At 42.0% G+C, this 23,206-nt stretch overlaps 1 protein-coding gene across 6 annotated transcripts in view; it reads right to left on the bottom strand.

Annotated features, from left to right (window-relative positions):
- Positions 1 to 23,206, bottom strand: part of LOC105687648 (homeobox protein homothorax) — a 303,587-nt gene that overhangs the window by 267,527 nt on the left and 12,854 nt on the right. For all 6 annotated transcript variants that reach the window (XR_007278162.1, XR_007278161.1, XM_048654505.1 and 3 more), the window contains exons 3-4: positions 20,384 to 20,525; positions 12,332 to 12,382 (exon numbers count right to left, since the gene is read on the bottom strand). Coding sequence is in view for 4 of the 6 variants with exons in the window: in XM_048654505.1 (XP_048510462.1) it covers positions 12,332 to 12,382; positions 20,384 to 20,525 (193 nt within the window). In the remaining 2 variants the exon portion in view is untranslated. The remainder of the gene's footprint in view (positions 1 to 12,331; positions 12,383 to 20,383; positions 20,526 to 23,206) is intronic.

The following is a 23,206-nucleotide window of genomic DNA, read 5'->3' as shown; positions in this document are numbered from 1 at the left end:
CCGTATACGAGATCACACAGCTCATATATGTATATATCTATACATGTGAAGAGCGGATAAAAGTTCGCGATGCGATTAAGAGGAGAATAATACGTAGTGTGGTGTGGTAAAGATACGGTAATAAAATAGTGGAACGATAGATGTGGAGAGAAAAGCGTGTCGCCGAAAGCCCCGACATTCATGAACAGTCGATCGCATTATACTGCCCGGAATCGTGAGGCGAGCATAAAACGGAATCTGAGGATCGCGCGCTCTACCTCGGTTCACCGCGTCGCTTTCAGAGATGGTGTTTGGCTTTTTTACTTGACCGGCATCGCACAATGTCTCCTCTATGTGATACACACTCGACCTTTTACAGCCTCCACCACCGGCAACGATATACTTTGCAACGCCACCAAACTCCCTCTCATAACAAACTCGGCTCTTACACATCGTTGGATTTATTATACCCGACGCACTTCACCGTTCAAATGTACCGATAATCGACGCTTTTCCATACACTAAAGTACGAGGTGGCCCGAAACGAGACGGAAATTGATTCAATGTGATATAAAGAATCGACGAACGATTGTTTCAGTTTTTCTGATTTCACCGTTTTCTTCGCTGAAAAATTGAAAGAATAATTTTCAAGAGTTTTGTCGAGTTTTTCGTTTTTTTTTTTTTTGTTTTTTTTCTTTCACGCCACCCCGTGCACAACGTGATATTCGCGTCTCGCGCAACTTTCCGCTCTCCTCGAACATGACGTGCATCGAAAGTGAAGAGAAAAATTTTTATATAAATAAATGTAAGTACGTATCACGCCCCGGGGTCAGTAGCTGCGAAGTAGGTATGTATATATACATGTATACTGTGCGTAACTATCGCATACGTCACGTGATATTAATTAGTCGACGTTCCCGAGAGAGTCGGTGGCTGTGGCGATGAGGAAAGAGGGAGTATGAAAAAAAAAAACAAAAAAAAAAAAAAAAAGTGGAGAAAAAGAAAAATTCAAGAAGCTTCAAAGAAGCGAGGAGATGGTGTCATTTATAAGAAGGCTTTATGTGTACGTATTTATAACTCGCGAATGGTTTGCAAAAAAAGATAAAAATAAAATTGAAATGAAACAAAAAAAAACAAAAAAAAAATCAGAAAATTAAAAAGAGATCGCTATACCCCGGCAAAACAGCTCGCATACCTAAGGTTATTTGTATATGTATTAATAACGCGTGTATACTACGTCATGCGACGTCACCGATAAAATTAACGAATATAAAAGTAAAAAAAATAAGAATCGAGTAAATAACTCGACTCGCAATCTGAGAATATACATTTCAATCAAAGTCGCGATTGTACATACACGTTACACGTCTCGTCTCGTCAGGCAAAAATTGCAGTTATATTATATCGCTCGATATGCAGGTTAAGGTTTTACGAGAGATATTTAATATTCAGGCGCTCGAGCGTGTTAATTAACGTTCTTCCTCTTGATTAAAGAAGCCCCGATGAATACCCTATGAGCGTGGATCGTACCGAATTTTCCTCGATTCGAATAAGCTAAGCAGACAGACGTGCACGTATCATCCGCGGATGCGTTCGTACGATAATCGAGAGATACGTTAAAGCGAAACTGCATTTTCACCGCCGTTCAGTTGTAGAAACATATATAGATATAATAAAATGAAACTAATATTTCAACTCGAATAATATACACATCCCGCACACGCACGCACGAACGCACACACACACACATACCCCTCGTGCATATGATATACGTGTCATACGCGGAGCTTGCGGCGAAGAATCGTTGCCCTCGGCTGAAATCGCTGTATAAAGTTGTTCGTCATAAATCGCGGCAGCTGGACCAGAAAGAATGTTGACCGCTGATAGACCGCGCGAGTTAATGAATGACCGTTAATTGTATTACGCACGCTGGACGTCGTCGTCGTCGTCGTTGACGAGGAGGGCGAGGGGGAGGGGAGCACCGGCGGGGGGGAGGGGGAGGGAGGGGAACTGAGGAGGAAGAGCACAGCTCGACGACGGTGGAAGGGAACCCGTCGTCGGTGGTGAAAGAAGGGAAGGGAAGGGAAGGGAACGCTCGTCGTATTCGTCGCGGACATAGAGACGCGATCGCGTGGACGACGCTTATCAATGGGCTCTGTGATTTATGGCGCCTCTGATCTTCTCGTCTTTATACGTGGTACACGTGTGTCTGAATAATACACGCACACACGGCATCATCTCCCTCCTACTTCTAGTATCACCACCACCACTACTGCCGACTCTTGATGCTGCTACTTTCCCATCTCGGTTCTAGCGGCGGTGATCGCTCATTTGCCTCGTAAAAATTGTGAGCTTCGCTATTATTTTTACTACGTCAGTTATTCGGACGATGCAATTGCACCGCGTTCGCAAGCGGATCAGCCTCCCAATAGAGCGACGGCGCATTTTCTTCTTTTTTTTTTTTTTTTTCTTTCAACTTTTCCGTAAGACACGAGACTGCGGAGAACGACACAAGTTAAAAAACGACTACGAGTCGTGTACAAATACGAGATACAGAATATTTGGTGTCGGGTATGTATGTACCTACAGTGGTGAGTTTCCTCTGGTTATTTTTTTTTTTTTTTTTTATTTCTTTTAAAAGGTATACGAGGTATACGTATAGCGCTTATTATACGTATATTTAGGTATTTATTTTATATTATTTTTACATATTTTTTTTTTCATTTCCAACCGCGCCCTGTAGGGTATAAGGTAAAGAAGGAAGCTGGTGTTATGGCAGGGAGGGCTGAGTAAGCAAACGGTGGTTTATCTGCGGCTGTCCTGAAGGACCCCCGCGGCACCCCTCTTCACCATTTCGAGTCTCCGCCACCACCGCCACCACCACCACCACCCCCCTCCCCTTCCCACACTCAAGACACTCAGACGACAATGTTTAAATATTGTTAAACAGTGCGATAGTTATGTACGGTAAACACTCAGCACTCGCCCAGAAGAACCCAACCTACGCTGAGCACACATTCGCCCGCTGGACATCTATTGTCGCTTTTTTTTTCTCGCGCGTTTTATATCGGTACTTCTCTCGCTGCTGGATATACTCCCGATGTGTCTCGCGAGAAAGAGGAGAGAGAGAGAGAAAGAAAAATGGAAAAAAACAGTAAGAGAAGTTCGACTACGGGCTGCACCGTCCCCTATTTAAGAGCGAGCCGGACTACGGCCGTACGCGTTGCGCAAAAACCGCCCTCGCAATCTCCTTATTTCGCCTCATTTTCTTCCCTTCTCTCCGGTTTCGCTTTTTATCGACAATTTTTTTTTTTTTGTTCACGAGACTCGCCTAGTTTTATTCGGGATTTTTATTCGGCGACGTTAACACCGTGGGTATTCGTCGCTGACGCAACGCGGGACCTGAGCCCCACCGACAGAATGATGTTATGAGAGGAAGCTGGGAATAACCGACACACCCGAACGTCAGATTTGAATATCGTCTACGTGTTTCCTTTTTTTTTTTTTCTCTTTTACCTCTTCTTCTTTATCTTTTCATCTCACGACTTTGCGGAATAACAAAATCGCTCGCGTTGATCTCTCACGTGGTCGGATCGTAGGTTCGTCGGTGGAAAAATTTTTCGATCGGGTGAATAACGATGACGAATCTCGAATATATGAGAAATAACAAGAATAGAGCGAGAGGTTTAATGAGGAATGAAAAATAATTAAATTTTTTTTATACGTACGGACATAATTTTATCCGTCTCGATATACCTTGTAGGGCAATGCTCGCCTTATCTAAGTAAATAGTCGACACGCATAAAAACATTCGTATAACCAGCGAAGGTTCAAACACAACTCCCCTGTATATGGCTCCCGGAACCTCTTTTAAAAAGTCTTTTACTTTTTTGAAAATAAAAAGAAAAAAACACAAAAAACTCAACATTATACCGTAGTATGATCTCGGAACGTAGACACGCGAGCTGTTTTCACATAATTTAAGGAAACTAGAGAGCGAGGAGGGGAAAAACGGAACAAGGAAGGAATGTATGTACGACCGAAGCGAAGATTGAACTTCACTTTCAATGAAACGCTCCCGGTCATTGCGTCAAGTTGGGCGATCTTCTTCGGCCCGTGAAATAAGCGAAAAGTTTTCTGACCTCGAAATATCGAGGAATACGTTTAAATAAGACTGGATCTCGTCCGCTCGAAGAGCCCCCTCGCAACGGATACGATAGCGTAACGAGGCACGAGCCGTCGAACAGTACTCGACCTCGCGTCTTAATAGCTGTAGATTTATAGTCGCGGAGTACCCGAGTAGGAAGGTACCGTTATAAAAGGAGACGGAGGAATAAAGAAAAGAAAAACAGAAAAAAAAAAGAGAAAGAAAAAAAATTTAGGCAACATTTACCGGGGCCCCGAGCGCAACCGATTATTCGATTCGAGGGAAGTTGGCTGCACTATTTTTTAAGGGTGATTTTATTCCACGATCTCGTTGGTCTTTGTTCGAGTGGTGGTAATCGTGAATTTATAGAACGATGAGAAACGCACTTGTGTGGTCGGTGCGTGCGGTTACGACGGACTATACGGCGTATGTAGATAGAGGGAATGAAGCGCATATTATAGCGTGCAGAATCGCGTGGCGTGTAGCTCGTCGTATTTCAGAGTTGTTTGAGAGAGAGAGAGAAAGAGAGAGAGAGCAAGCACAAGCACAAGGTATTATCAGTGGTTGGAAAGAAAAATTTTGTGGTGCATCAAAAGTAGCAGCAGCAGCAGCAGCAGCAGCCCGAGCAAGAGCCGGACTACCACCGGTGGTACACACGACGAACCACCGACGTTCGTCGCCGGCACACATGTACGATATAAAGTTTTGCGCTGCTTGCACGCGCCCCCTTTTACTGCACCTGCATTTTTGCGAATATTTTCGTGGACATTAACGTTTTAACGAGCGCCATAACAAGCCAAAAAAAGAAGAGGAGGAGGAGGAGGAGAGCGGCTTACCTTTTCTTTTCTTTCTATTTCAATTTTTTTGTTTGTTCTTCGTTTTTACGTTTCTTTTTCTCTCTTTACTTTACTTCTCTCGGCGACGTTTGAGAATATTTGACGTTTAAAAGTCTCGAGCACTGCGGAGGCGAACGAACGGAGGTTCCGCTGTTCGGTGATGCCGCGTTGCAATAGCAAAAGCGAATCCGTACAAAGGCTGTTTAGCAAGGTTAGAAAATTACGTACCGAGACAGGCGCGATCGGATCCGAAGAGAGAAAGATAAATGAAACGAAAAAAAAAAAAAAATTGTAGAGACACAATAAAAATAACGACAATTACGATGATTTCCTTTTATTATACATCCGCGGAGCCTAGGTCCCCTCGAAAATTTCTCTTTTTACGACTTTTCATGATTAATAAACAAAAAAAGGCCATAGGTTTCATTCTCTCCGTTACAGGTGAGGTGTTCGAAAGAAATCGTCGTTGAAAATTTTCAAACAATATTCGACCGCAATAAAGACGAAATTATTCTCGAAGAATGAAAAAGAGAAGATAAATGAAATTCATTTTAAGCAGCTGAGAGAAGATAAAGACGCGTTATACGCTGCCTGAAAAGTGCACGAGCGGCAAACAACAACTCGGGTGGTCCAAAGCCAGCGAAACAGTTTGAATTTATATGCGAAACCCTAAAGCAAGTTTTCGAAACGCGATTCCTGCGGTCTCCACCCTGCGTACGTATGGGATGTTATTAATGAAAAAAAAAAAGAAAGAAAGAAATGAAAAGAAGATGACAAAAATTTCTCATCGATTACGTATATGGATGTACGTATAAGTGTAGTATAATCACGATGCACCGCAACGCGGAGATGAAAATATTATATAACTGGTAATAAGACGTAGGAAAATTGAGGAAATAATTAATAGAATATTCAGAAACAAGCCCCGAGGGTCCTCGGCCTTTACTCGCCGATGCAGCAAAGCCGTATTTTTCTACACACATATATATGGGCCATTCCACGTGAACCGGATCAGTCACCTCTCAGATATTTTTTTAATTTGGCATGTCGATTGTCCATGGGGAGTTAGATTTTTGTGCCAAAGGATTTTTGAATTAGTGCAAATTTCGATTTATTATGAACAATCGAAAAATTGAGAGGCGGTTTCTTTAAAAAATCATAACTTCGTCAAAAATGATGTTACATTTAATTTTTTTTTTTAAATTTACGCGGATGAGGCTATAGATTTATGAAAAAAATAAATCGTGCCGAAAAAGTTTATTTATCATTTGTTTATTTGACAATGAATTTTTAAATGATTTTTAAAACACTGATGGATAGCACCGAAAAATTTAAAAAAAATGCTGACATATACTTTGAACTATACTACAGCCTGTGAATTAATTTCAGAGATGCGTTCGGCTTTGTTTTCGAGTAAAAAATCATCGAAGTTGGCGGCGCGCATAAATTCGAGCTCGTCGACGCCTATGCGCGTGATGACGCGCGTCGAGCGACAGAGACCCTATCTACTCTCTACGGACGCTACTTGGTGTACGCTCGACCGCGGAATTCACGAGTCATTTTCGCGATGATCGACACCGTTTAAAAATCTGAAAAAAATTCCATAGCTTCCCCATAACACGGCAAAGCCATAGAGTAATTTCCAGAGATGTGTTATTTCTCGTTTTCGAGATATCCGGACGCATTGGGACTCTCCATGCTCGCTACTTGGTAGACACTCGGCGGCGGAATTCACGAGTCATTTTCGCGATGATCGACACCGTTTAAAAATCTGAAAAAAATTCCATAGCTTCCCCATAACACGGCAAAGCCATAGAGTAATTTCCAGAGATGTGTCATTTCTCGTTTTCGAGATATCCGGACGCATTGGGACTCTCCATGCTCGCTACTTGGTAGACACTCGGCGGCGGAATTCACGAGTCATTTTCGCGATGATCGACACCGTTTAAAAATCTGAAAAAAATTCCATAGCTTCCCCATAACACGGCAAAGCCATAGAGTAATTTCCAGAGATGTGTTATTATTGTGGCTTAATATGTCCAAGTAGCAAGCGCGGAGTGCCATATGCGTCCGGATATCTCGAAAACGAGAAATAACACATCTCTGAAACTTACTCTATGGCTTTGCCGTGTTATGGGGAAGCTATGGAATTTTTTTCAGATTTTTAAACGGTGTCGATCATCGCGAAAATGACTCGTGAATTCCGCCGCCGAGTGTCTACCAAGTAGCGAGCGCGGAGTCCCAATGCGTCCGGATATCTCGAAAACGAGAAATAACACATCTCTGGAAATTACTCTATGGCTTTGCCGTGTTATGGGGAAGCTATGAAATTTTTTCCAGATTTTTAAACGGTGTCGATCATCGCGAAAATGACTCGTGAATTCCGCCGCCGAGTGTCTACCAAGTAGCGAGCGCGGAGTCCCAATGCGTCCGGATATCTCGAAAACGAGAAATAACACATCTCTGGAAATTACTCTATGGCTTTGCCGTGTTATGGGGAAGCTATGGAATTTTTTTCAGATTTTTAAACGGTGTCGATCATCGCAAAAATGACTCGTGAATTCCGTCGCCGAGTGTCTACCAAGTAGCGAGCGCTGAGTCCCAATGCGTCCGGATATCTCGAAAACGAGAAATAACACATCTCTGAAACTTACTCTATGGCTTTGCCGTGTTATGGGGAAGCTATGGAATTTTTTTCAGATTTTTTAACGGTGTCTATCATCGCGAAAACGACTCGTGAATACCGCGGTCGAGCGTACACCAAGTAGCGTCCGTAGAGAGTAGATAGGGTCTCTGTCGCTCGACGCGCGTCATCACGCGCATAGGCGTCGACGAGCTCGAATTTATGCGCGCCGCCAACTTCGATGATTTTTTACTCGAAAACAAAGCCGAACGCATCTCTGAAATTAATTCACAGGCTGTAGTATAGTTCAAAGTATATGTCAGCATTTTTTTTAAATTTTTCGGTGCTATCCATCAGTGTTTTAAAAATCATTTAAAAATTCATTGTCAAATAAACAAATGATAAATAACCTTTTTCGGCACGATTCATTTTTTTCATAAATCTATAGCCTCATCCGCGTAGATTTAAAAAAAAAAATTAAATCTAACATCATTTTTGACGAAGTTATGATTTTTTTAAGAAACCGCCTCTCAATTTTTCGATTGTTCATAATAAATCGAAATTTGCACTAATTCAAAAATCCTTTGGCACAAAAATCTAACTCCCCATGGACAATCGACATGCCAAATTAAAAAAATATCTGAGAGGTGACTGATCCGGTTCACGTGGAATGGCCCATATATATATATATATATGTATACATCATATTATACAAAACGTGATTTACAAACGTGAAACAAGCAATTAGCATCTCATTGACTCATTTCTCGCGTATGCTAATGAGTTGTTATATTATTGTCATTATCATTACGGTTATTGTTATAGAATTTACGTTGTTGTCATTATGATAATAATTATTATTATTATTATTGCTGTTATTACAATCATCCGCGACGATGATAACACGCTCGAGAAATGCAACTGGCGTTCGCGCTTCATTATATTTCTACGCGCGGCATAAAATACTGTACAGAAAACCCTGAACCTGCGGAGGCAAAAGGCACCGAGAACCTGAACCCGCGCGAACTTCTACCTCGCGGTAAAAGGTTTATGTACCTGAAGTTCAGCTCTGCTCTTTACGATTATGAACACTTGTAAAAACTGTCCGACTATATATCTCCGCGGAGTATACGCCGGTATACACGCTCACTGTCCGCCTAGGACGCGATTCAAATTCCTTGTAGGGCCAAAAAAATATCGCGTCGAATGAAAAAGAAAAAAAAAGGAAGGCGCAAGCGATCGTGAAGCAGCAGAGGATGGATACGGAAAACGAAGAATGAGAAGGAGAGGAATAAATGAGATCTAAATGCTGCGGTGGTCGTTGCGTACGATTTTCATTTCTCATCCTCCGGATATGCATATTGTATAAAATAACCGGAAGCGATCGCTCAAACTTGAGTTTGGTTTATTATCTAAAGATGAAAAAGGTAAATAGCTATACGGTAGTCATTGTTTTAGTCAGCTCTCCGGCGGGTATAAACATCTGCTCGGTTTTCGGCCCGAAGGATATATATATAAAATGCGTATATATCCATCTAACTGTTTTTATACGTACGATTCACGATCCGCACATACCTATACATACGCCACGTAATAAGAAACAGCAGCGACAAATATTGAAATGGCCGCCATTAACATAAAAGTTATTTTACACGTCTTGGTGTACGATAGTTCTGATATCAAATCTTTCCCGCATACACTGTTTATGAAAATATATAACCGAATAAAAAATAGAAAAAGAAAATCTCCCGCATCATAATCATTCACGTTACATATCCATACACTTTATACCATACGTACAAAGACAGAATTCTTAATTGCACGAACTAAATTTGCAATTGAAATTGGCTCTCGCGGTCTCAGCGGCGCGCGGGTATATCGTTCTGTGCGATCACCTGATGTGGTTTTTTTCATCGTACGAATTATTTATTTATTTTTTTCTTTTTTTTTTTTGTTTTCTCTCTCATTCGTTCAATTCTCGTTCTCTCTCCACTTTGATCCCACTTCGTCATTCTTGGATTATTTTTTTTTTCTGTTCTCCTCGTAGTCCATTTATTTTTTTCGCCTAGCACCTCAGATTTAATCTCGATCCCGGATTTTTCTTACGCTTGGGTACGATACACGCGGTTGTACCAGTCGGGTACGTCAACCTCGAGGCGAGCCGGTGTCATAAAACTGAAGAAGAATAAGAAAAAAGCAAAAGAAAGAGAAAGAGAAACAATACTAATTACGGTACATGTACTTTGTTATTCGTCTCTCTTCCCGCGGTGTCCTCAAGCTTCGCGTGATGTAATTTGATATCAGAAGTTCGGAGATGTAATTACGAGAATTATATCGTCGCGATCAATTGGAGGTCCGAGACGAAACGAAACGAGACGATAATGATTGTCAAGAGAATAAGCGGAAGAAGAAGAAGAAGAAGAAGAAGAAGAACATTATAGCCGAGGTACTGCGGCTAGATCGAGGGCGTGAATACAAAAGCGAACAATTAAAATGGCTACATACGAGTACGTGCGGAATAGGGTATATGCCTCCGCGCGGTATTCTCTATGTGTAGTACAACTACGAGAGAGAGAGAGATTCTACGTGTGCGTAGGTCGGACGAGAAGTGGGGTTCGGTAGAGACCGAATGAAAATCAGTGAAGCGAGTCTAATTAATGGACCACTTCGCCAGCGATCACTTTCAGCCAGAAATTAGATTCGGAAGACGCGAAGATAGAGGGTATAATAATGAAAAGGGGAGTATATATATATAAGAAGAACTTTTCTCCCTCTCTTCGCAGGAATGGAAAACGACCCCCCCGACCACCACCACCACCACCTCCCCCTTACATTTCAGAGAGCCCGCGACCCGATTGACTTTTCGCATTTGCAATGGTAGGTGTGCATATATAACGCGCACGTATACCTCGCTGCACTCGTACATACGAGGAACCATCGGCTGCAGAGACCTATACGCGCAACATTATTAAATATAGAACGCGGAGAGCGCGCTGCAAAATACCGCCATTGTTCAAAGTGGTAGTACAGCAATGCAGTTTCCGCTTTATTACCGCGCTTTGTGCAGCCACTGCAACGGCGAGGTGCATACAGAAACTTAAGGTGGGGTGCGGAAACGCCGCCTACTTGCCGGACTGCACCACATACGCGGTGGTGGTATAGGTATAGGCACACGGAATTCTGACGACTCGAAACTCGCAATGGCGAATTCTCCGTTGGAATGGCAACTATTTTTTCACCGTAAAAAGAAAAAAAAATTAGAAAATTTCACAATTATCGATATCCGGTGTTCTTTTTCTCCCGGTATTTTTTTTTCCCCGATCACACATCGCGTCCGCGTCGAAGGCAAAACGAAATTCGCGCGACGTTGGCGCGGGGAAGACGCAAAAAAAGAGAAAAAAAAAAAAAAATTATTACGTTCGGTACACACAACGTACGTATCCCGAAGAACTTATAAATTATGTGTATCGTTCTACCGTGACGTTGTGTATGCGGCGGCAAGGGGAAAAAAAAAAAACAAAAAAGAGATGGAAGAAACACGTACACGGGGTTAGCTTCCATTTCAGTTCATTTCATTTAATTTTATTTCAGTTCGGTTCACGACCCATCGTACCGCATGTACGTACGTACAATACGTCGTCGTGCGGCAAAGTGCAGTGGCTCCCTGTTTATTCCCCGGTGCAGTAACAGCGACAAAAGTAACAGCAGTCAAGGTCAAGGGGGTACCGGTCGCATTGTCTGCAGCGATTGACAAGGGGCTGTTCCTGTTGCTGCTGTTGCTGTTGCCGCCGCTGCCGCCGTTACGGGATCGGCCATGCAAGAGATTTTTGCCAGGGGTCGGTCGCGATACGTGGCCGCCATAATTTTCACAAGCGTTACGTAAAGCGTACACGTTCTTCGAGCGTGCGTCGTCGTTAAATCTATACACGTCGAAGAAAAATGAATTTCAACCGATTCCGACGAATAATTGGCGAGCGAACGATTTAAAAAAAGAAAAAGAAAAAAAAAAAAAGATGAAAAAAAAAAAAAAGGACTATTAAATATCGCAAAGTTTCACGTCGCTCGGATACAGGTGTACTTTTACAGTCACGAAGATGCGACGGACTGACTAAACGATGAAAGAGAGAAAATTATTACATACAGCAGGAACAGTTGTGACAATAATAATGGCCGTGTTGCTCTCCGTACTGTAGCAGCGCTACTGCAACTCGCCGTACACATCTATAATGTTATATTATGCGCCGTATATTGTCGTGTGGATAATTTGAGCTTACACGAGCCTCCGTGTATAACGTAATAATACGAAAATGAACGCGAGGGAGAGAAAAAAATCCCTGCCTTTACGAAGGAACCGATACATCGAGTGAATCTCGCAAGATCGAAGTACGTCCTAGTTCTCTTTTCGATTCTTCTTTCGGTTTTTTAGATATTTTTTTTTCTCAACCGCGCACGATACAATGCACGTATTTCGAGAGCCGTCTGCAGTTGAGTATATTTAAGTAAAAGATAGCCACTGCAGTCCGGGTATGCGGCGAGTCTTACCAGATGAAATTTCACGATTAGATAACTGCAAGGATGACGACGACGCTCTGTCTCGTGCGCGTAGGTAACGAACGCGACGATAGGCGGGTAGGTGAAAATTTTTTTGGGAAAATAATTTTGTGCGTACGAGACGTACGAATGAAAACGTTGAAGAGGTTGGTACACATAACTAACGTTAACAAGGTATAGGTAAAAAATACTCACCAGCGAATCTACCTCCGGATCTGCTATGTAATAAGGTTTTTCTTGTCTGATCTGTAACAAGAAAAATAAATACATTTATAGTGCGACCGCATATTATGAAATAGCGAAGAATCTATGATCTATTAACGGGGGGGGGGGAGGGGGGAATCGAAGTCGCCGCGTAACACCCGTACCGATCGCGCATCGAAGCACATACGCCCGAGGTAAGGAAACGATACACACTCGGGTAAATTCATCGTAAGTTACGGATAGGCGTAAGACCGGCCGTTGTAAAATGTTGACCCCTCGTAAGAGCGTTGAGTAATGTGTTCGAGGTGACTCGAGAGAGTAACGGGGGCGACGCGGCGTCGCGCGCGGTACCTGCGGGGGCCGCGGTGCAGGTATATCAGCGGCGCGGCGTACGGTGTGTAAGTATTATTCAGCTGAAGCGGGAGGCGAAGCGGTGTGTACGGGCTGTTAAAAATGTCCTACTCGTACATACGTACGTAGAAAAATACAGGTACGAAGAGATATATACATACATATATATTAATGTGGATGAGGACGTCGGGTGCCCCGCGCGTTATACAGGCACAAACAAACAAGCTGCAGCGGCAGCGGCAGCGGCAGCAGCCTACGCGACCGCAAGCCCGGCAGAACCGCATTATCATAATCGTGATAACGTCGACAATTCCTGACTCCGTCCTTCCCGCAGCCGGAGTCAGTGAAAACGTAAGGTAACGCGAGCGGGGCGAGTTTGCTCAAAGCGCTGCGCGCCGGTGGGTACCCTCTACCTACCTACCTACCTACCTACCTACCTACCTACCTATTCCCCCCCGGTTGCTTTTCTTCACTCAATTATCGAGTGACATCAAAGATACGTCGAATACACCATCCAACGGCACTCGGCTGATCGTTGGCTTGTTAAATTACAACGATATATATATATATATATATAGCTGTACGTACGGATCGTACGGATTAAATTTATAACGTACGATCGTATACGGGTGTGTATTATAACGGCAACGAATAATTCCGACCTTTTTTTTTTTCTTCTTCTTCTTCTTTTTCTCTTTTCTTTTCTTTCTAATTAACCGAGCCTCGTTATTTCCGCGGAACGCCTCGATTACGAATTGCGTAAATAATAAATTAGTTCAGGCAAACATCAAAGTCGGTGTACCACTTACGTTGCATACGCGTTGTATGTATGTATGTATGTATACAGCGAAACTAAGAGGAGATGAAAATTAAGAAACGTTCGTAGGTTCTATCTGGTAATTTTAATACCTTTTACGAGGGGAATATACGATAACGTGATTCTACGTCTAACGACGAGCAGGTTACTCGACAAAAGTAACAAAATAGATGTGCATGTATAATCGAGTGACGTCAAATGATCGCCGCCTCGCAATCAGCACCGCGTCAGCGTAGTGACTATACGAGATAATTAGTTTTTTTTTTCTTTATTACTACGTTATCGTCTTTATCAATGCGATCTTTCGGATACGAAAAATTTAACACCTTACATAAACTCGTACGTAATAAATGACGCGGATGAATGAAGAGGAAAAAACAACATTTCTTGCAAAAATAGAGAGAGAGAGAGAGAGGAAAAAAAGAACCGAGATAGGAATATTGTGAACGGATATTTGTTTTGCACCCGGTATGAGAAGGTATATGGGCCTTGTAGAGGAATAATAAATTTTGGATTCGGGGGACTGACCTTAGGGATGGGCATTTACGGCCCTATAATAACCAAAAGAAACTCGGGACACCGTGCGTATATATCCTGTGAGACTCTAACAGTCGTTTAGGAGGAGAGAAAGTCAACGATTTTATGTTTATACAACTTGGAAAGTCAAAGTGTTTTACTACCCCGATGCAGCAGTTTCCCTGCAGCTCTTGCGATGACGGAAATAAATGACGAAAAAAAAAACTATACATATATATGTATATATATATATATATTCGTGGCAACGCGTAGTGTAACATCATAGACTGAAAAGCAGCTGGCGCTTCAGAAATCGCGAACGAATCTCTCGTTATTTTTTTCGTCGGGAGGGAAAAAAATGATTAGAAAATTCGTAGCCCACACCTTTCGCCGCGATCGAAGGAGACTCGCTTTGTCGCAAACTCTGCGTGTAATAAAAAGAAGAAAAAAAAAAAAATGCCTCGGTTATTTTCAAAAGCTGCAAGGTAGTAGCTAAAAAAAAAGAGACTGACAAAACGAATTTCTTAGCTGCGATATAAGAGGCAGTAGGGTAGGAAGCAGCCAGCTGCCTGCTGGACGGTATATATCTTTCGACGCTGCAGCTCAAATAGTGGGGAAAAAAGAGCAAGGAAGGAAGGAAGTATAGGAAAATAAGGAAACTTTGGCCTATGCGTCTGCCGCGTACCTAAACCTAAATATTGCGCGGTAGGGCAAATGCGTGTATCAAACGCACGTACATAACATCTCGCTTCAAATGTGCAGCGAGAAAACGTACGAGATAGAAGGAAAAAACAAAAAAAAAAAAACGAAAAAAAAAACGAGAGAAACCGAGAGGAGGAAAAGATGCAATATCGGGGGGTGGTGAGTGAGCAAAAGGTATCTGAAGCCCCGCGCGACCAGACGCGCCAGAATGAAACCATTCTCTAAATATTATCGCCTCATATTTTTACCGCGAGCTATGAGATATACGTTGTATATATAATATACATGCGAACCGTGCGTGGCGCACGTCGTATGGTATAATATGTATACATCTGTACATACCGCCGCCGATATGTATCTCGCGGTACGCCGTTTAACGTTTATTTGACCGAACTGGCTGAGATCGCTGCTACGAACGTCTTGAAAAATGGTCAGAAAAATTTGTAGCTTCGCAATCCGTTCGGAAAAAAATGAATAATCTCGATGAGGAAATAACCGTCAATTTCAACGAGGGTATAGAGTTACATGACTGCAGCTATACGATATTCGAAGTGCGAAATACGCGGTAGAGCGAAGTGAATTCTTTTACCTGTATCACTTCCGTACAAATGTGAGCACACACGTGTATACGAACGACTCGAATATTTCGGCTGCAGAAACTGGGCTGAATTTAAAGCAGAGAATATATTTCGAATATATGTGTTACAGTCGTATAACCGATCGAGACTAGAATGGAAAAATGAAAGAAAAAAGTAAGCCGGAGGTCAGCGAACGAATTGTTTAAAATTCGTATAATCGAAATCTTCTATTCGCCGATGGAAGTGCGAACCGCATATGTACCGTGAGTAGGCAGGTGACTCCGTATGATAGTTTTAATGTGGCGTAGAGTCAGCGTTCATCGATCGTTCCTTGGCTTCGTCGACTAAAAAAATTGAAAGAAGAAAGTTTCTTTTGCGCAAATCACCCCATCTTTTCCTTGTACAAAAATCAAGGAAAAAAACTCTTCCGATTCTCCGTATGAATGTAAAAAAAAAGAAAAAAATGGAAAAAAGAAAGTATTCGAATAAGTGCGGAGTAGAATTATCATCTACGATTACGACGCGGGCCCTTTGACAGGCGAATCGATCAAAGCTGCATCGAATCTGTGCAACGCACACGTTCGCGCTTCGTAAAGGTAAAAAGAAAAAAAAAAAAACAACAAGGCGAAAAGGCTGAGAGAAAAATAAAAAGGCGTACCGAAAAAACGAAAGCAAAAAGGCGCGCAACTACGGTGCCCTTGTTCTGGTTTGGAACCAGTGGGCCGCGAACGGTGATGCCAAACGACGACTATAACGTAACCATCGAACCTCGTGTGCCCACTGCTCGATGGAAGCAGGCATCGGCAGCAGCAGCAGCAGCAGCAACAACCCCAGGAAGACCCAGCGGGGTACTTCGTACCCGAACCTATGGAAGTATAGAGCGCACCGCACACCGCAGGACCTCTGCAGCACGGGTGTGCTGCTGCTCCGCAGTCGTCGCATCTTGCAAAACGGGGCCCCGTTCGTTCGTTCGTTCGTTCGTACGGGCAACGAAGCGTCCAGCCCATCATCATCCGTCGCATGCTGCACGACGCCGAGAGAAGCGCGGTGAAAAAAAAAAAAAAAGGGGGAGAAAGAGAGAGAGAGAGAGAGAGAGATCCGAGGCAACCCGGGGGATAATGGTTGGCCCATTGAATAGATCAATTTACAATGGCACAAAATGAGCAGCGGTCTCTCGCTTCCATACCCGATGGTGGGATGTGTGCAGTAACGGGGTCCCATCGCGCTTGCAGTATAAAACGTGCAGAGCGGTCCAGGTATACCGATGTGTGGGTTTCACGTCGAAACACAGCCCGAGAGACACGCTTCGCAACGTATGGCGGCCGCCTCTACGCGCTTATATGTATACCTGGTGTGGATTGTGGCGAGAATATAAGAAGAGATCCCAAGTGAAGAAAGGAGAGGAGAGGAGAGGAGAGGAGAGGAGAGGAGAGGAGAGAGCATGCTTCTACCTCTTGTATACGTATACCGGATATATCGAGGTGTGCGCGCGTTCCGAATGCACGCGGTGCAGCACACATCAGGGATAAGTTTCGAATCAAACGAATGGCATGGGTCGGGGGGGGAGGGGGGGCATTGATGTCCGATGGATTTAACGGTATTACAACTGCAGCAGCGCGACGCAACACGCCCGACGAAGCACATGCATCGGTAGTGAGGAGTTACCAGGCGGTAATAGCGCGTAATAAGCCACATCAACGTGTACACGTATGCATCTCGTCTCGCATCTAGATCATCGGAACGTAAGAGAAAAAAAAAAAGAAAAAAAAAAATGACATTGAGAAAACAAAAAAGAAAGAACCAGAGACATATGGCGATCTTTCTGCTCCAACGGAGACCGCTGCACGCCCCCTAAATATGGAATTTTTTTTCCAAGGATTGTGGAGAGAGAGAGAGAGATCGTTTTCTTTTTTTTTTCTTTCCAATTACGGAGTTGGCTTGTAATCGAAAAATAAAAAAAACACGAATTTACGTACGTCGTAATAACGGTATCAAATTTTCGTAAGATTGAAAACCGTCGAACTCGGCGTATCGGAATGAATTTTTGTTTCTTCTTTCGTCGCGATCGTTAATAGTGTCGCAAATTATTCGATTTATTACAGGTAAAAATTCGTATGTGGTGTGATCAATCGGTTGTACGTACGGATTACATACGGAGCATAATCCGCGCAGTTTTTTAACTCGCTGTTGAATCGACTGTGCGAACAAAAATAAAAAAAGAAATAGATTCGAAGACCAGTCATTTAAACTAGTTTTTTGAATTACCATACATACCATACGTACGGGTATAAAACTCGACTGTTCGCTGCACATGGTAATTTGAAGAAAAGAGAGAAAAAAAAAAAAAGATAGTTGCAGCTGGAGAGGTGATAAAAAATGCTATCAAATCTCATTTGAAAAACTAACTGATCCGAATCGATCGTAGAGGGAATTATATATCAGTTTATTTAATTAATTACCTGCATGGATATCGAAGAGAAGAGAGAAAAAAAAAAAAGAAAGAAAAAAAAAACAATTACATAAATTACTCGGACGATCTTGTCGAAGATAGATCCGATATCTTTGTGTGTTCAGATGTTTGATTTCAAATCATTCGTAGCAATCGGAACAACATTTATGAAAAAGATTACAATACCGGATGTGATGCGAAAGCACGCAGATGCCCCGAGGGAAAAATTCCAAGCTACGCGGCTAGCCGTAGCTGGAAGGAGAGACAGGTAAGGGCGTTATGTATATACACAGATATGAAAGACCCGAAATGTTCATGTACAGTTGGGCCATACATATCACGAAGCGGGGCGTTATCCATCGCCGTCACATTTAGTCCGTATTATGGCCTTGCCTTATCGTTATCTCTGGCTAGTGCTACTCGAGGCTCGGCTACCGTGTTACTTACACACATACACGAGCGTCTACACGAATATACGTACGGCAGTGATGGTTTTTCGTATTTTCGTCAAATTTTAGAAGAAGAAAAGTTTCATCGAAACGTGGCGGAGGAGGCTGCGGCTCCCGACTAACTAAATCCCACCAACGATCCGAATATATTCAGAAAGACCCAGGAGTCGCTGCTTTTTCACTAGGTTTGTCGAAGAACGATAAAAAATTAATGTGAAAGAAAAACTGGAGGAAAGCGAACGATGAATAAAAGAATTATTTTTCTTCAGGTTACGAAGTCCAGGTTAAAACGAATATACGTAAATCGAAAGGTGGAAGACGACACCATCGCGATATTACTTCTGTACGGTATAGTTGAACTACTGGTAATTGCAAATCGATAATACCCACCTATCACGTCAACCCCGCATTGAGATCTATCTGTGTACGTATACGTGTATATATATATATATAGGTGCACGTACATCGGACTCTGTAGGGTAATGTTGCGGAGTGTTTGTCGCGAGGCAACTTACACCCTGCAGTGTAATGTGGTGTACGGGCATTGAACATCGAGTAGATTAGTTAGAGGGTGTAAGGGTAGGTAGCTGGCGGCCTAGGTAGCCGCTAGCTGACTACGCAAATGGAGAACTTGGAACCAGGAAGGTTGTACGGAAACTGAATCGACTCACGTATCGCGAACACCATCCATCCATCCATCCGTCCGTCCGACGTACGATAATAAATTCATTAAAAATAACCGATTCACGAGGGAACTATTTTTCTAAAACGACAAAAAAAACTTGTCCAATATTCCGACGTAACCTGTGATAAAAATGTAGTGGAATAAAACGAGAGGAAAAAAAAAAAAAAAAAAAAAACAAATAAATTATTGCTGCGCAAAAAAGGGGCATCCGTCCCTCGTGTCCCCCTTGATTATTTCCCCTTCTTTCATTTTATTTTCTCCGCCGTACTTTGCGAGGATTATTCAAAAACTAGAAAAACTTCACGATGTAAGTAGGTACGTGAGGAAAGAGGAGCCGTACAGCTATGCAGCCAGCCTGGCAAAAGGCCTCGGCAAAATCCATGTGTTTTTAAACCCCAAATCGTTGGGCTCAAGTTTCCGACGTGCCCTTGGGGAATACCTTTCGGGGCCAAGGCTTGCCTGTACACGGAAATCTTCTGCATCGTTGCTCCCGATGCGGGTATAGGAACCGAACCAACATACGTATATATACAGAGTACAGGAGAATATACGCGTTTGGAAAACTTTATTTTCAATCGTTTTGCAGGAGAATTTTTTACCGCAATTTCGGGACGCGTCAGAATAAACGTTGATCGAAATTTTTTTTGTACGGAGTTGAATGAACGGATTTTTATTTGTAATTAAAAAAAAATTTTTTTTTTTTTTTGTTCGTTTATTCGTAATTAACGACATTGCATAAAATCTGATATTGAAAACGTTCCCACACTATATACATGCGCGACTATTTATGATCGTAGAATAATTCAAGGCCGAGAGAATGAATGACTTTCAGTTTCCGTTTACCATGAGTATATAACATAGGTATAATGTAAAAATGCAGACAGGCTGCAAGCAGGCAGGCTAGAAAACGAAAGGGAGAAAGACCATCGAGAGCACGGAGCTGAGGTCTGGATAGCGACTTCGTTGGTTATAATATAGAAGTTCCGAAGTAACTCGGTGTTCTTTTTTCGTCTGAAGACGGATTTAAGAGACGCATGCGAACCGATTCAAGTGTAACCAAATTCTTCACGAGTCTCAGCCATTAGTTACGGCCGCCCCACGTTAAACTGAACCACGAGAAATCCTGGTTCTCTTACAGTCGGCGTAGAGAATTTTCACTCACCGAGTTTTATTTCTGATTCGAGCCCCGCGGGAGAGCCAACTTCGCGAATTATTGCGAACGTCAAAAATTGTCGAACTTTCGAGTTGACTTTCATGAAATTGGATCGCTTGAATTTTTTTTTTTGTAATTTAACGGGAGCAATAACGACGAGAAATAAAAACTTACGAGATGAGGATATCGTGCGATATTCTAATCAATGACTAATTTCATTTACTCAGGGGGCTGATTATGAATAATTAGCAAGTGATCATTTTCCGTGGACGTTTTACGTAAGCTTGATATAAGAAAATTCTGTGAATCAGATATTTGATTAATTGGAGGTTCGGCGACTTACCTGTTTCGAAAAGACTGCTATGTCCTCGTTAAAACTTTCTGATGAACAAACGTCGCCACCAGCTACTCCAGGTTCTCGTGGCGTGCACGTCGCGAGTTCACATTTTTCGAATATTAATGCCAAAAGTGGAAACAGCGGATGCCTGAAAACAGATTTGAGAAAAAAACTCGTTAGAAAAAATCGGAAAAAAAGAACGATTCCGATGGTGAAACTAAAAATTTTCACACACGTGTACACCGTTCATTCGTTGCGTAGATAACACCGTACACACGGTATCATCGTATTCGCAATGACACGTGCGCGTGACTATATGCATCGCAATATTATGTATATAAAATTAAATATATATGAGCAGTTAAGTACATAACACATAATATTAACCGCGCCGCCTTATCTGCGGTTGCGGTTCACGTTAAATAAACTATACAATCACGATTATAATTCAGCGACTCTATTATGTATACGTATATACACACACAAATACACCGACATCGCATCAGGTGAAGTGGTGAAGAAGAATTGGAAAAAAAAACGAAACCGAAATCGGTAGAAAGTTTTCGAAGAAAAATGACTCTTTGAGATGATTTCAAATATTCCCCAATATTTGTGACCGAGATGAGATAGAAAATATTTATTTCCTGAGAAATAAAATTTCTATGTGTTAAATAGAGTCGTATAAAAATCGTTTCAGGTAACAAGATACGCCTAGTGGTTCGTTCTGAATTTAATTTTATTCATTCATTTTTTTTTTTTTTTATAAAAATAATGTCTCGCTCTACTCAACCGAATAGCGAGTTGAATTTTATTTTATTATGTCTAGATGTTCGATCTGTGCGAACTGGAGTTTAGTAAACCGGAGGTAGACCAGACGACAGGCGCTAAAATCGAAAGTAAAAGAAGGAAAAGGAGAAAAATAAAAACGAGAGTACCATAAAATTACGATTACCAGTAACTGATACAGATACTAGAAGCGAGTAATCCGCTCCGAGTGGAATTCAACGGGAACCAAATGTACCGAACTTAGGCATCCGACTGACTGACCGCGTCGCTTTCCGTCGGACGCTGAGCGTCGCTCTTAGCGAGTAGAATATTCCCTTCGAGCTTAACAAAGTTCAGTATAATTTCAATACACATAGCGTATGTTTAGACGGGGCGTTGTATCGAGTAGGCATACGCGCAGAGTTTGGACTTCGGTTCGAAGGGGAGAAAAAAAAAATTCAATATATAGATTTTCAACATTCCTTTAAAAGGTTGCAAGCATATATACGTTCATCCACGTGCCCCGCGGTTCTCGGGTATATATACGTACGTAACATGTAAGCAAAATATATAAGAGCCTTAGGTACAACGCGGGTCTCTTATTCGCAACTTGCAACAATTGCTGTGGGCACGTACCAATATACGCGTAATCTGCAGTGCGTAATGGTTTCGTTTTTTATTTTATTTTTTTTTAGAAATTTTTTCGTCAAACGTTCGACAAAACGCCATGTACGATTTGAGGATAAAGAGAACAAGATAAGAGAACTATTAGAGATGAAAAAGAAAAAAGAAAAAAGACTTTCAAATTATGAAAATCGTCAGAATGTAAAATACGAAAATGGAAAGAAATCACGTCAAATCACGTGTAGAAAATTATACACCTCTGCTACAAGCTGCTTTTTAAGAAAGAAAAGAAATGGAAACGAAAGAAAAAAAATACCTTCGCGAGTCAATTTTTCAGCTCAAAGTGGGTATATGTATTGCCTCAAAGTATATTTTAAAGGCCGCGCGAGGATAATATATATAGTGATACTGTTGGCCTGGCTAAAAAAGAGAAATAAGAAAAACGAAATAAAAATCAAAAAAACAAAAAAACAAAAAAAAAAAAGAGGGGCAGACGCGTATACACGTGTGGTTTATAATGTATTGTTGTACACAGAAATTTGCTATGAAATTGAGAAGAGGAGTTTCAGTAGCTGGATAACCCGCGAAACCCCTTCAGGGCCCATAAGGAGTCTGCAAAATTCAACAGAGTGCAGTCTGCATGCAGCGTAACGTGCATGTTGCCAAAGTATCAGCGGCAGCAGCAGCAGCAGCAGCAGCAGCACACACGGTGTATGCGAATGGTAGCGGTCGCGGACCTAAAACGATTCGGAACGAATTCCGACAAATTGCCGAGCCGCTGCAGCAGTAACATTGCACAGTATAACAGCCGCCGGCAAACATCGAAAAGAACAGAAAAGAACAAAACTATATAAGAACGAAAGAGAACCGAGAAGAGAACGTTGCACAAGTGGAAAAAAAATTTCTCCCTTTACTAATCGCGCGGACTCCCCCTCGCGCTATCTTCGAACCGCATGATCAACGCGCACCGAACCGATATTGTAAAATTCAAAACCTATAGAAAACCTGGGATGGATACCCGTGGGTCGGAGAAAAAAGAAAAATTTAATATCGATCGATTCGGAATTTTATTATCCGCGGAGCGAGTACGAGGTATAAATCAGTACGATTCACTTTTATATGATATAGTGTAAGTTGCCCTATTACAGATACTGCGCAAGATAGGTTTAAGATTAAAATTTCATCGCACGTACGTTGGGTTACATAGTACGTACCTACGTTAGATATATCGATCGGAATAACGTACGCGCATTTTAAAATATAGAAAAATATATTTCAAATTCTACTCGCATATATTTAATTTATTAGCCTGTCTTTCGTTTTTTTTTTTTTTTTTTTTTTTTCTTTCTTTCTTTCTCTGGGTATATAGATATACATACATAGCTGTCTCGTATTTCATTCGACACAACGATCAACGGTCAATTATCATTCGGAAAACTT

The sequence above is a fragment of the Athalia rosae genome, chromosome 4 (assembly GCF_917208135.1).
Source record: "Athalia rosae chromosome 4, iyAthRosa1.1, whole genome shotgun sequence".
NCBI classification, from domain to species: domain Eukaryota; kingdom Metazoa; phylum Arthropoda; class Insecta; order Hymenoptera; family Athaliidae; genus Athalia; species Athalia rosae.
Note: the sequence above shows the minus strand (reverse complement) of the source record. Positions and strands in the feature narration are given on the sequence as shown.